We start from the raw sequence: 13,665 nt of genomic DNA on the forward strand, positions 1-13,665 counted from the left end.
CACATGAGAAATAAAAATCAACAAAAGAGGACCATATATTAGAGATATTTGGTGGGGTGTCTGGCTGGCTCAGTTGGTTGAGCCTCCGACTTCGGCTCAGGTGGTGATCACGCGGTTCATGGGTTCATGCCTGGTGTCTGTGCTGACAGCTCGGAGCCTGGAGCCTGCTTCGGATTCTGTGTCTCCCGCTCTCTCTGCCCCACCCCCGCTTGCACTCTGTCTCTCTCTCTCTCAAAAATAAGTAAATATTAAAATATTTTTAAAAAGAAATATTTGGCAAGTAGCCAGTTATAAAGTAGAAAGGTATTTGTTTTATTATAATATTCTAAACATCAGCATTTTCAGTAGTTCATGCGGGCTTTTTAATTAATACTAATTAATACATTCGATAGGACTTTATCTAAATAAAATTACCGCATTGTTAACGTGTCGATTACTAGGTAAAACATTATTAATTTTTAAAATGAACTTTAGAAATCTACAGTTGAAGATGGCAGCGTAGGAGGATGCTGGGCTCACCGCGCGTCCTGCTGATCACTTAGATTCCACCAACGCCTGCCTAACTAACCCAGAAAACCGCCAGAAGACTAGGAGAGCGGAGTCTCCAGAGCCAAGCGCAGACGAGAGGCACACGGAAGAGGGTAGGAAGGGCGGCGAGGCGGTGCGCGCTCCACGGACTGGCGGGAGGGAGCCGGGGCGGAGGGGCGGCTCGCCGGCCAAGCAGAGCCCGTGAGTCTGGAGGGCAAAAGCGGAGGGGCCGGACGGACTGTGTTCCGACAGCAAGCGCGACTTAGCATCTGGGAGGTCATAAGTTAACAGCTCTGCTCAGAAACCGGGAAGCCTGGAGGACAAATGGAGGGAGAGCTGCTGAATCCCCAGACGACAGAGCTCAGTTTGGCGGGGATCAAAGGCGCTCGCCAGTGCCATCTCCCCCGCACAGCCCCCAGCCAAAATCCCAAAGAGAACCAGTTCCTGCCAGGGAACTTGCTCGCTCCACCGCAAACACCCAACTCTGTGCTTCTGCGGAGCCAAACCTCCGGCAGCGGATCTGACTCCCTCCCGCTGCCACAGGGCCCCTCCTGAAGTGGATCACCTAAGGAGAAGCGAGCTAAGCCTGCCCCTCCCGCCCCCGTGCACCTTGCCTACCCACCCCAGCTAATACGCCAGATCCCCAGCACCACAAGCCTGGCAGTGTGCAAGTAGCCCAGACGGGCCACGCCACCCCACAGTGAATCCCGCCCCTAGGAGAGGGGAAGAGAAGGCACACACCAGTCTGACTGTGGCCCCAGCGGTGGGCTGGGGGCAGACATCAGGTCGGACTGCGGCTCCACCCACCAACTCCAGTTATACACCACAGCACGGGGGAAGTGCCCTGCAGGTCCGCACCACTCCAGGGACTATCCAAAATGACCAAACGGAAGAATTCCCCTCAGAAGAATCTCCAGGAAATAACAACAACCAATGAACTGATCAAAAAGCACTTAAATAATATAACAGAAAGTGAATTTAGAATAATAGTCATAAAATTAATCGCTGGGCTTGAAAACAGTATACAGGACAGCAGAGAATCTCTTGCCACAGAGATCAAGGGACTAAGGAACAGTCACGAGGAGCTGAAAAGCACTTTAAACGAAATGCAAAACAAAATGGAAACGACAACAGCTCAGATTGAAAAGGCAGAGGAGAGAATAGGTGAACTAGAAGAAAAGTTATGGAAAAAGAGGAAGCTGAGAGAAAGAGAGATAAAAAAATCCAGGAGTATGAGGGGAAAATTAGAGAACTAAGTGATACACTAAAAAGAAATAATATATGCATAATTGGTATCCCAGAGGAGGAAGAGAGAGGGAAAGGTGCTGAAGGGGTACTTGAAGAAATTATAGCTGAGAACTTCCCTGAACTGGGGAAGGAAAAAGGCATTGAAATCCAAGAGGCACAGAGAACTCCCTTCAGACATAAATTGAATCGATCTTCTTCATGACATACCATAGTGAAACTGGCAAAATACAAGGATAAAGAGAAAATTCTGAAAGCAGCAAGGGATAAACGTGCCCTCACATATAAAGGGAGACCTATAAGACTCGTGACTGATCTCTCTTTTGAAACTTGGCAGGCCAGAAAGGCTTGGCACGATATCTTCAGTGTGCTAAACAGAAAAAATATGCAGCTGAGAATCCTTTATCCAGGAAGTCTGTCATTTAGAATAGAAGGAGAGATAAAGGTCTTCCCAAACAAACAAAAACTGAAGGAATTTGTCACCACTAAACCAGCCCTACAAGAGATCCTAAGGGGGATCCTGTGAGACAAAGTACCAGAGACACCGCTACAAACATAAAACATACAGACATCACAATGACTCTAAACCCATATCTTTCTATAATAACACTGAATGTAAATGGACTAAATGCGCCAACCAAAAGACATAGGCTATCAGAATGGATAAAAAAAAAAAAACGATAAAAAAACAAGACCCATCTATTTGCTGTCTACAAGAGACTCATTTTAGATCTGAGGACACCTTTAGATTGAGAGTGAGGGGATAGAGAACTATTTATCATGCTACTGGAAGCTAAAAGAAAGCTGGAGTAGCCATACTTATATCAGACAAACTAGACTTTAAATTAAAGGCTGTAACAAGAGATGAAGAAGGGCATTATATAATAATTACAGGGTCTATCCATCAGGAAGAGCTAACGATTATAAATGTCTATGCGCCTAATACGGGAGCCCCCAAATATATAAAACAATTACTCATAAACATAAGCAACCTTATTGACAAGAATGTGGTAATTGCAGGGAACTTTAACATTCCACTTACAGAAATGGATAGATCATCTAGACACACGGTCAATAAAGAAACAAGGGCCCTGAATGATACATTGGATCAGATGGACTTGACAGATATATTTAGAACTCTGCATCCCAAAGCAACAGAATATACTTTCTTGTCGAGTGCACATGGAACATTCTCCAAGATAGATCATATACTGGGTCACAAAACAGCCCTTCATAAGTTCACAAGAATTGAAATTATACCATGCATACTTTCAGACCACAATGTTATGAAGCTTGAAATCAACCACAGGAAAAAGTCTGGAAAACCTCCAAAAGCATGGAGGTTAAAGAACACCTTACTAAAGAATGAGTGGCTCAACCAGGCAATTAGAGAAGAAATTTAAAAATATATGGAAACAAACGAAATTGAAAATACAACAATACAAACGCTTTGGGACGCAGCAAAGGCAGTCCTGAGAGGAAAATACATTGCAATCCAGGCCTATCTCAAGAAACAAGAAAAATCCCAAATACAAAATCTAACAGCACACCTAAAGGAAATAGAAGCAGAACAGCAAAGGCAGCCTAAACCCAGCAGAAGAAGAGAAATAATAAAGATCAGAGCAGAAATAAACTATATAGAATCTAAAAAAAACGGTAGAGCAGATCAACGAAACCAAGAGTTGTTTTTTTGAAAAAATAAACAAAATTGACAAACCTCTAGCCAGGCTGCTCAAAAAGAAAAGGGAGATGACCCAAATAGATAAAAACATGAATGAAAATGGAATGATTACAACCAATCCCTCAGAGATACAAACAATTATCAGGGAATACTATGAAAAATTATATGCCAACAAATTGGACAACCTGGAAGAAATGGACAAATTCCTAAACACCCACACTCTTCCAAAACTCAATCAGGAGGAAATAGAAAGCTTGAACAGACCCATAACCAGCGAAGAAATTGAATCGGTTATCAAAAATCTAACAAATAAGAGTCCAGGACCAGATGGCTTCCCAGGGGAGTTCTACCAGACGTTTAAAGCAGAGATAATACCTATCCTTCTCAAGCTATTCCAAGAAATAGAAAGGGAAGGAAAACTTCCAGACTCATTCTATGAAGCCAGTATTACTTTGATTCCTAAACCAGACAGAGACCCAGTAAAAAAAGAGAACTACAGGCCAATATCCCTGATGAATATGGATGCAAAAATTCTCAATAAGATACTAGCAAATCGAATTCAACGGCATATAAAAAGAATTATTCACCATGATCAAGTGGGATTCATTCCTGGGATGCAGGGCTGGTTCAACATTCACAAATCAATCAATGTGATACATCACATTAACAAAAAAAAAAGATAAGAACCATATGATCCTGTCAATTGATGCAGAAAAGGCCTTTGACAAAATCCAGCACCCTTTCTTAATAAAAACCCTTGAGAAAGTCGGGATAGAAGGAGCATACTTAAAGATCATAAAAGCCATTTATGAAAAGCCCACAGCTAACATCATCCTCAACGGGGAAAAACTGAGAGCTTTTTCCCTGAGATCAGGAACACGACAGGGATGCCCACTCTCACCGCTGTTGTTTAATATAGTGCTGGAAGTTCTAGCATCAGCAATCAGACAACAAAAGGAAATCAAAGGCATCCAAAGTGGCAAAGATGAAGTCAAGCTTTCGCTTTTTGCAGATGACATGATATTATACATGGAAAATCCGATAGACTCCACCAAAAGTCTGCTAGAACGGATACATGAATTCAGCAAAGTTGCAGGATACAAAATCAATGTACAGAAATCAGTTGCATTCTTATACACTAACAATGAAGCAACAGAAAGACAAATAGAGAAACTGATCCCATTCACAATTGCACCAAGAAGCATAAAATACCTAGGAATAAATCTAACCAAAGTAGTAAAAGATCTGTATGCTGAAAACTATAGAAAGCTTATGAAGGTAATTGAAGAAGATTTAAAGAAATGGAAAGACATTCCCTGCTCATGGATTGGAAGAATAAATATTGTCAAAATGTCAATACTACCCAAAGCTATCTACACATTCAATGCAATCCCAATCAAAATTGCAGCAGCATTCTTCTCGAAACTGGAACAAGCAATCCTAAAATTCATATGGAACCACAAAAGGCCCCGAATAGCCAAAGTAATTTTGAAGAAGAAGACCAAAGCAGGAGGCATCACAATCCCAGACTTTAGCCTCTACTACAAAGCTGTCATCATCAAGACAGCATGGTATTGGCACAAAAACAGACACATAGACCAATGGAATAGAATAGAAACCCCAGAGCTAGACCCACAAACGTATGGCCAACTCATCTTTGACAAAGCAGGAAAGAACATCCAATGGAAAAAAGACAGTGTCTTTAACAAATGGTGCTGGGAGAACTGGACAGCAACATGCAGAAGGTTGAAACTAGACCACTTTCTCACACCATTCACAAAAATAAACTCAACATGGATAAAGGACCTGAATGTGAGACAGGAAACCATCAAAACCTTAGAGGAGAAAGCAGGAAAAGACCTCTCTGACCTCAGCCGTAGCAATCTCTTACTCGGCACATCCCCAAAGGCAAGGGAATTAAAAGCAAAAGTGAATTACTGGGAACTTACGAAGATAAAAAGCTTCTTCACAGCAAAGGAAACAACCAACAAAACTAAAAGGCAACCAACGGAATGGGAAAAGATATTCGCTAATGACATATCGGACAAAGGGCTAGTATCCAAAATCTATAAAGAGCTCACCAAACTCCACACCCGAAAAACAAATAACCCAGTGAAGAAATGGGCAGAAAACATGAACAGACACTTCTCTAAAGAAGACATCCGGATGGCCAACAGGCACATGAAAAGATGTTCAACGTCGCTCCTTATCAGGGAAATACAAATCAAAACCACACTCAGATAGCGCCTCACGCCAGTCAGAGTGGCCAAAATGAACAAATCAGGAGACTATAGATGCTGGAGAGGATGTGGAGAAACGGGAACCCTCTCGCACTGTTGGTGGGAATGCAAATTGGTGCAGCCGCTCTGGAAAGCAGTGTGGAGGTTCCTCAGAAAATGAAAAATAGACCTACCCTATGACCCAGCAATAGCACTGCTAGGAATTTACACAAGGGATACAGGAATACTGATGCATAGGGGCACTTGTACCCCAATGTTTATAGCAGCACTCTCAACAATAGCCAAATTATGGAAACAGCCTAAATGTCCATCAACTGATGAATGGATAAAGAAATTGTGGTTTATATACACACTGGAATACTACGTGGCAATGAGAAAGAATGAAATATGGCCTTTTGTAGCAACGTGGATGGAACTGGAGAGTGTGAATGCTAAGTGAAATAAGCCATACTGAGAAAGACAGATACCATATGGTTTCACTCTTATGTGGATCCTGAGAAACTTAACAGAAACCCATGGGGGAGGGGAAGGAAAAAAAAAAAAGGAGGTTAGAGTGGGAGAGAGCCAAAGCATAAGAGACTGTTAAAAACTGAGAACAAACTGAGGGTTGATGGGGGGTGGGAGGGAGGGGAGGGTGGGTGATGGGTGTTGAGGAGGGCACCTTTTGGGATGAGCACTGGGTGTTGTATGGAAACCAATTTGACAATAAATTTCATGAAAAAAATAAATAAATAAAAAAAATAAAAATACTATTCTGGAAGGAAAAAAATAAAATAAAATAAAATAAAATCAACTTTATCCACGTAATTTACCTGTAATTCTAAGTGTATAGTTTTATAAGTTTTGACAAATGAGTGTACCCATGTAACCACCTTGGATTATCAGTTTTCATAAAAGAGTCTACTGGGAGTTTGTTTTGGACAGCATTATATCTATAAATCAATTTCAAGATAATTGTACACCTTAATAATATTGAGTCTCCCAGTCCAGGAATATGATTAACTTTCTCCTAATATGTGTTTTCTTAATTTTTATTGATAATGTCTCATAATTTTCAGAGTGTAAACCTTGTATAAGTTTGTTAAATTTATCAATTATTTTGTTATTTTTGACGCTGTGCTAGATTGTACTTTATTTAATTTTTTAAGTGTTTATTTATTTCTGAGACAGAGACAGAGCATGACTGGGGGAGGGGCAGAGAGAGAGAGGGAGACACAGAATCAGAAGCAGGCTCCAGGCTCTGAGCTGTTAGCACAGAGCCTGACGCGGGGCTCGAACTCACAAACCGTGAGATCATGACCTGAGCTGAAGTCGGTGGGTCAACCGACTGAGCCACCCAGGAGCCCCAGATTGTACTTTTAAAAGATATATTTTCTAATTATTGTGATTAAATAGAAATACATATTGAGTTTCATTGCATTTCTCTACTGTATATTTATTAATTAATTAATTTTGCCCTTATCCCTTCCTCCTCCCCTTCCTTTGTGCTAAATTCACTTACCAGTTCTACCAGAGTGAAGTTTTTTGTTGTTTTAATTTTTTTTTTAGGATTTTCAATGTGGTTGATCATATAATTTGCAAATACAGGCAGTTTTATTTTTTCTTATAATCTGTACACTTTTTACTTTGTTTCTTGATTTACTGTACTGGCTAGAACATCTACAACATCTCATTGCACTGGAGCATGGACATTCTCACTTCGTTCCCAATTGTAAGGAATAATGTTTTGCCCTTAATTTTTAAGTGCAATGATGGCTAAAAGCTATAGAGTATGCTTTCATTTCCCTCTACAGTAAAGAAACTAATATCATGTAAGATAACAAACTAAATGATAACACATAAAATTGAGACTTGAACGCATCTTGATTTTACAGAATATTCCTTTCACTATTTCTTCATTTCTGAACTTAATTCAACAGAATTTTAGTTGGACCAGATAACATTGTCCACCAGTCAGTGACTAACTGACACCATCAGTCTTTTCCTCCCGAAGTTTGAATGTGAAACTTCAGAGAAACAAACAGCAGTTTGGTCCAGAAGACATATAAAGCAAAATAATTTTCTGAGGTGAGATGCAAAGAAGTTATGCAGAACAATAGAAGACATTCAAGTAAATCATGACAGCGCAAGTAAATTAAATTAAGAAAATTGTATATAATTCCAATGAAAGCCATCTATCCATTCCTGAGGGTACAGTAGAATCAGAAAAAAAAAGGGGGGGTTTTTTGGCTATATAAACTGAAGTTATATATTGAACTGTGTTCTAATTTTAGAAGCCATGTAAATTATTCATGTAAAAATGGTTCATGTAAACTGGGCCACATAAATGGTTTTTTGATTTACTTTATTTTCCTTTGTTTCTTCAAAAAATAAACTTCAATCAAGTGATATCTCCAAAATTTGTTCTTATTCTCTGAAATATGAAGTTAGACAACTAACGCAGAAAATCTAAACTTAGTGGTGGTCCTGAAAATCTTCACATTTGGTTTGGAAAGCGTCTCTGTATTTCCTACGTGCTTTTGATAAGTCACATACGAAATTCACAAACAAAGTATGTGAAGCCCACATTCTGCATACCTGTTCAAAGGCTGAATTTTTGCTGAATCTTTTCCTCTTTTTGATGATATTTCACTACTAGCCACCCATGTTTCTCACAATTTAATTAGCTTGTCCTCTAAGATTTTTATCTATTTCTGGTTAAGCACATTTCCCTAAAAGATGAACCATCAAGAGTCCTTCTTGCACATTTCAAGAAGTTAATAAAAACAATATACAGAATTATAATGCCAGCTTAAAGTCATATAGGCTCAAAAGCACAATTTGCATTAAATAATCTATAATTCAGATACACAGTAAGTCTCCTCTTATGTAAAACAGTATCTTGAATAAAAACATAATTATTTGTTTAGAACTTTACCTTTTAAGGTACTTTTGGGCTTTGGCTTCAAGTTGGCCCATGGGCACATTTCTATAACTTCTATAGATAACATTCTTCAACATATAAAAAAATAATTGGGGCGCCTGGGAGGCTCAGTCAGTTAAGCATCTGACTTCAGCTCGGGTCATGATCTCACAGTTTGTGAGTTCAAGCCCCGCGTCAGGCTCTGTGCTGACAGCTCAGAGCCTGGAGCCTGCTTTGGATTCTGTGTCTCCCTCTCTCTCTCTGCCTCTTCTCCACTTGTGCTCTCTCTCTCTCTCTCTGTCTGTCTGTCTCAAAAATGAATAAAATGTAAAAAAAATTAAAAAAATAAAATAAATAATAAGTAGCTTCAGTAGTACTAGCATTATTCACAATAGTGAATAGTAATAGTGAATAGTAATAGCAATAGGAACTATTTTTTCATAAGACACTACTGTTTACTGAGTACTTCATTTCTGTTAGCTCATTTTGTCAGCATAATAATATTTTGAAGTAGATTTAATACAGTTTATTTTACAAAGGAAGAAAACTGAGGGTTAGAGAGATTTGTGACTTGCTTTAATCTTATCCTATGAACTCTTAATAACTATAAAACTTATACATAGATATTAAACCTCAAAGAAAAAATATTTAATATTCCCTATTCTCTGAGCTTGTTAAGAATGAGATTCCATACATTTGTTTGTCCACAAACTGAATCCAGTGGAGACAGCAATATTAAATGTCACAGCATTTTCTCTTAGAATTTTTAAAAATATTCTGAACACTTGCTAACACATTTATTCACCCCCAAAAAAGTTACAGACAGATATAATCATATTTTTTATAAAACCACATAAAATTTCAAGCACTGAAATGTTTTAGCATTTTGTTTTTTTGTTTTCTTTGTTTTGTTTTTAGTATTTTATTAATAAGCAGCTTGAAGGGCACTGAAAGCACTCTGGAAATTACGACATAGGACAGTAGTCTGTAACACTCACAGGACCATAGCCTAGTCCTCCTTGAACTTGCCTTAATGTTGACATTCTTTAGTTACTTTGAAGAAAGCATCAATTGCTTTGTAGTTCTAAGGTCAGGATATTGGTCAGCATTAAATTTGACCTTATTAAGAGAAGATTACACCAGATCAATTTTATTATCTTCTATGACAAAGGGATAGTCTTCAAAGGAAAAAAATATTATAAATGTTATTAATTGTACCTGAGTTAGACTTCTACTTTCAATCTATAATCCAATTAGCAGTTAAGTACAGAGGTTTATGGATCATCCTCCAAGGAATCCTTGTAGTTCTGTAGAAGTTTCCCTAGAAATTACCTAAGAAACTGGACACGCAAGCCCAGAGATGCTGAGCCTCTGGACTCTCCTTCATGGTTTCAAGAACAGCAGCTCTGTTTTTTATCTGTTTTATTTTTTTCATCCATAATGTGTGTTTGAAGGAAGAATATGTCTACCTCAAAATTCAGAAAACATCCTTACAAACCACACACTTGCCAATATGTTCTTAGTTGGATGGAACATCAGATTCTAAGGTCTCTTAACACTAAGATCCTTAACTGGAGCTAGCTACTGCAATCTGAGATTGCAGTCAGATGAATGTCCAATATAATCCAATATTTTTATTAGTAATCTAGATGAAGGAATTTAGATTACAATCTCATGTTTCTAATTGAGGCTAATTAGGTACAGTCACAACCAAATTTAAAAGCAAACTGATAAATTATATGAAAAATCATTTAGAAATGTAATAAAGTTTAAATCTGGTATGAGATTTATGACCTGAGAAAACATATCAAATCAAAACAGAGAAGGAATATGTAGGCAATAACAGGGTAAAAAATAAAAATAAAAGGAAATTATTGTCTATCCAATAATCATGATATTTAAGAGAAGAAAAGTAAGTTCACAGCAGTTGGCTGTATTATTACCAATAACATACAAACAAGTCTTCCACTTCATTTGATTTTGGACAGGCCCTAATTAGAGTATGCTTTTTGATAGTCTATTTGAGAAGTTTGTTGAAAAGTTAAATAAGGACTAGTAAAGAACACAAAATACTGAATTATTCCTGTGAGGAAAAATTAAAATAAATTGAAGTATGTACCTTGAAAAAGAGATGACTATAGGGAAAAATTACAGCCCTCTAAGGCTGTTAAATAATTCCAATAAATTGCTCTCTTGCCCAACAGAGGACTGCTTGGTCCGTATGAGGGATATATAGAAATAATAGCAAGATACTTTGACTTGCTGTAAGTAAGCTATTTTGATAAGAAGGAAATTATTAAATACTAAAACATACGAATGGGAGAAATTACAAGACTTGTTTCATCCGTAGATAGTTTTTTCAGGGGAAAAATGTATTTCCTACGCTGGTTCACCTATGCTATTTCATTGGTTTAAACTTCTCACATATCCACCCAAGGATACTGAAAATGCAGGTGTTTCACTCTGGAAAAGACCATTGCCTGAAACTCATGTGTCTTCACTCAACGTTTCTTTTCTGGTTCTACCCATCTTCCCCCCTTTGGATTATTACCAGTCCACCAGCCCACTAGTCTACATGGGAAAGATTTAAAATCTTTTTTGGAAGAAAATATTTGATAAAGGTACTTTGCAGCTTAGACATAGTACTGGCACAATACCACGGTTCACGATCACATATAAACAAATACTTCCTGGCTTTCTCTTTTATATGTATGATTGGCTTGCTTTCAGGTTTTGCCATGCTCTGACGTGCTGGATCCTATATCTTGACACCTCTGCTTTTCTCTTAGAATTTCTTTCATAAGCATCCATCTGCCCTGCCAGTGTCTTCAACTTCTGTTGGCCGTTTCCCTTAAAAGATTCCCAAACAACTCCACTTTTACAGACTGCTCAGTGTAACCTAACTATGACATTCAGACCTGCCAGATACTGTTGGTGCTCTGCCCGTATCTCTTCAGCACTTCTATTCTATATTCATAGTTTCAATAACAGTTAAATCTAGAGGCTTTCAAATTAAATTATATTAATACTTAACAAATTACACTCACCATCCCTACTGACTCCTTTTTGTGCAAGCACCTGCCACACCGCCTAAGGGTTGCTTTTTGGGGGCACAAGAGCTTGACTGACCCATGCTGGAGGTTTTAGTAACACCTCTGAGGAGAGGTAGCCTTTAACCAAGGATGAATAGGTAGATAAATTGGGTTTCGTTCACCTCGGGTAAGATAATTCTGAGGTGTATTCAATACTATCACCCAGAGTTCCCAGCAAGATCGAGCCCTAGTTGCCAGTAGTGATGCATAATTACATCTTGCTGGTTTACTTCCCCCCCTGCCTTATTTTTTTCTGTCTTACTTTCTCCTAAATAGACTAATAGTAACACAAATTCTTACCTCATGGTCTGCCTCCATGTGAATCCATCCTAAGATAAAATACCCCCGTATCTTTACATTTGCATTTTCCAGAAAACCTCCACTGTTTTTTAAATAAAAATTTAAAAAATACTCCACATTAATATTTGAGTAAAACCAAATAAATAATCCTGGCCTCTGTGTATGCAGTATGCCCACAATAAATGACTCATTTTTGCCCTTAAGAAGATGGCATATATTTCCCCAAACAGACAACTCCTAGATTGGGACAGTTCATGTGTTTATTGTTCCTGGCAACTCCAAGTGAGATTTCTTTTCTTTTTTTTTTTTTTACCAAGTGAGATTTCTTACAGAATATTCTGAATCTATAATCTAGTATGAGAGGGTTTGACCATAGAAACAACCTGTTTTAAACAGACACATTTTCCTACCAATTTTAACACAGTAATGAGAAAGATCCTTTCCTTTCCATTCAAGAAAAGAAAGCAAATTATTTTATGTATTTTTCCTTGGCTCCTGATCATGCTATGTGACACCTCAGTGAATTCTGCACACAAGGAATCCTATCATTTCTGCACACACAGCAGTTAAATGTGCTCATTTGCATAAGTTATAACCAAATACATAGTGAAAGTGTTGTTTGTGACAGTAGATTTGACTTCAGGGATACATATGAATTTCTAAAGTTCTAATGGATTTCAGCATTGACATTATGAAATAGAGATAAAATATTTCTTGCAATCATTCCAAGCATTCCAGATGGTGAAGGGCATTACAATAATTCAATGGGAAGCAAAGCAAACTTACCCGAATCATCATGACTGAACATCTGATATCGTGGATTGTATCATAGATCTTCTTTGAGATGTCCACAAATTGATCATCATCAAATACATCCAAAGAGTTTTTACTTAAGGCTTCCAAGGCAACATTCACTTGTGTTACAAACTCAGGAATTGCTGTTAAAATTAATAAGAAAGATAAGATTGTTCTATTTGTATTTTCAGATTTCTGGAGTTTCATAAAAAATATGAGATATTTTTAAATAAATATTTGATTAATAGAATTTTAATTATTTTTCAATGTAAAGAGACCAAATATTTTGTCAGGATAATTTTGGATCTCTGAAAAGTAAACAGAATCAAAGACAATAAACCACATTTTTATAGAAATATTTTCAAAGATTATCTTTTTCCTTTATGTCATTTTTTTTTTTCTACCCAGCCTGGGACCATATAATCATTTCTCATCCTATCCAATATAAGCCCCAAGAAAGTACCAAAAAGAATTGGTGTGTTAACAGTTGAAATTATAAACATGAAGATATTTAAAGAAAGAAATCACTTGAGTTGCTAAATATAGGAAAATGTAATTAAAGGTAATAACTCTATCTCATAGAAATAATAAAAAAAACCAATAAACTTTCTTTTGTTAAGATATTTTCCCATTCGTCAAAAGGCGGGGGTTCCAAGATGGTGGTATAGGAAGACCCTGAATTCACTTTCTCTCATGGACACCAAATCTGTAGGTATATGTGGAATAATTCCCACTGAAAAAGAAGTGAAAACTAGGTAAACAGTTGTCTCCACAACAATGGATTAAAGGACCATATCACGAGAGGTAAGAGAGGCAGAGATGCAGTCTTCCCAATATCCAACCCACACAATAGGGAGGAAATTTCTTGAATCCAGAGATTCT

General features: G+C 37.7%; 1 protein-coding gene across 3 annotated transcripts in view; it reads right to left on the bottom strand.

Annotated features, from left to right (window-relative positions):
• CTNNA3 (catenin alpha 3) overlaps window positions 1-13,665 on the bottom strand; it is a 1,807,132-nt gene that overhangs the window by 336,480 nt on the left and 1,456,987 nt on the right. For all 3 annotated transcript variants that reach the window (XM_058696469.1, XM_058696467.1, XM_058696468.1), the window contains one exon: window positions 12,775-12,926. In XM_058696469.1, coding sequence (XP_058552452.1) covers window positions 12,775-12,926 — 152 coding nt within the window. The remainder of the gene's footprint in view (window positions 1-12,774; window positions 12,927-13,665) is intronic.

This window comes from Neofelis nebulosa, chromosome 13 (genome assembly GCF_028018385.1).
Source record: "Neofelis nebulosa isolate mNeoNeb1 chromosome 13, mNeoNeb1.pri, whole genome shotgun sequence".
Lineage (NCBI taxonomy): Eukaryota > Metazoa > Chordata > Mammalia > Carnivora > Felidae > Neofelis > Neofelis nebulosa.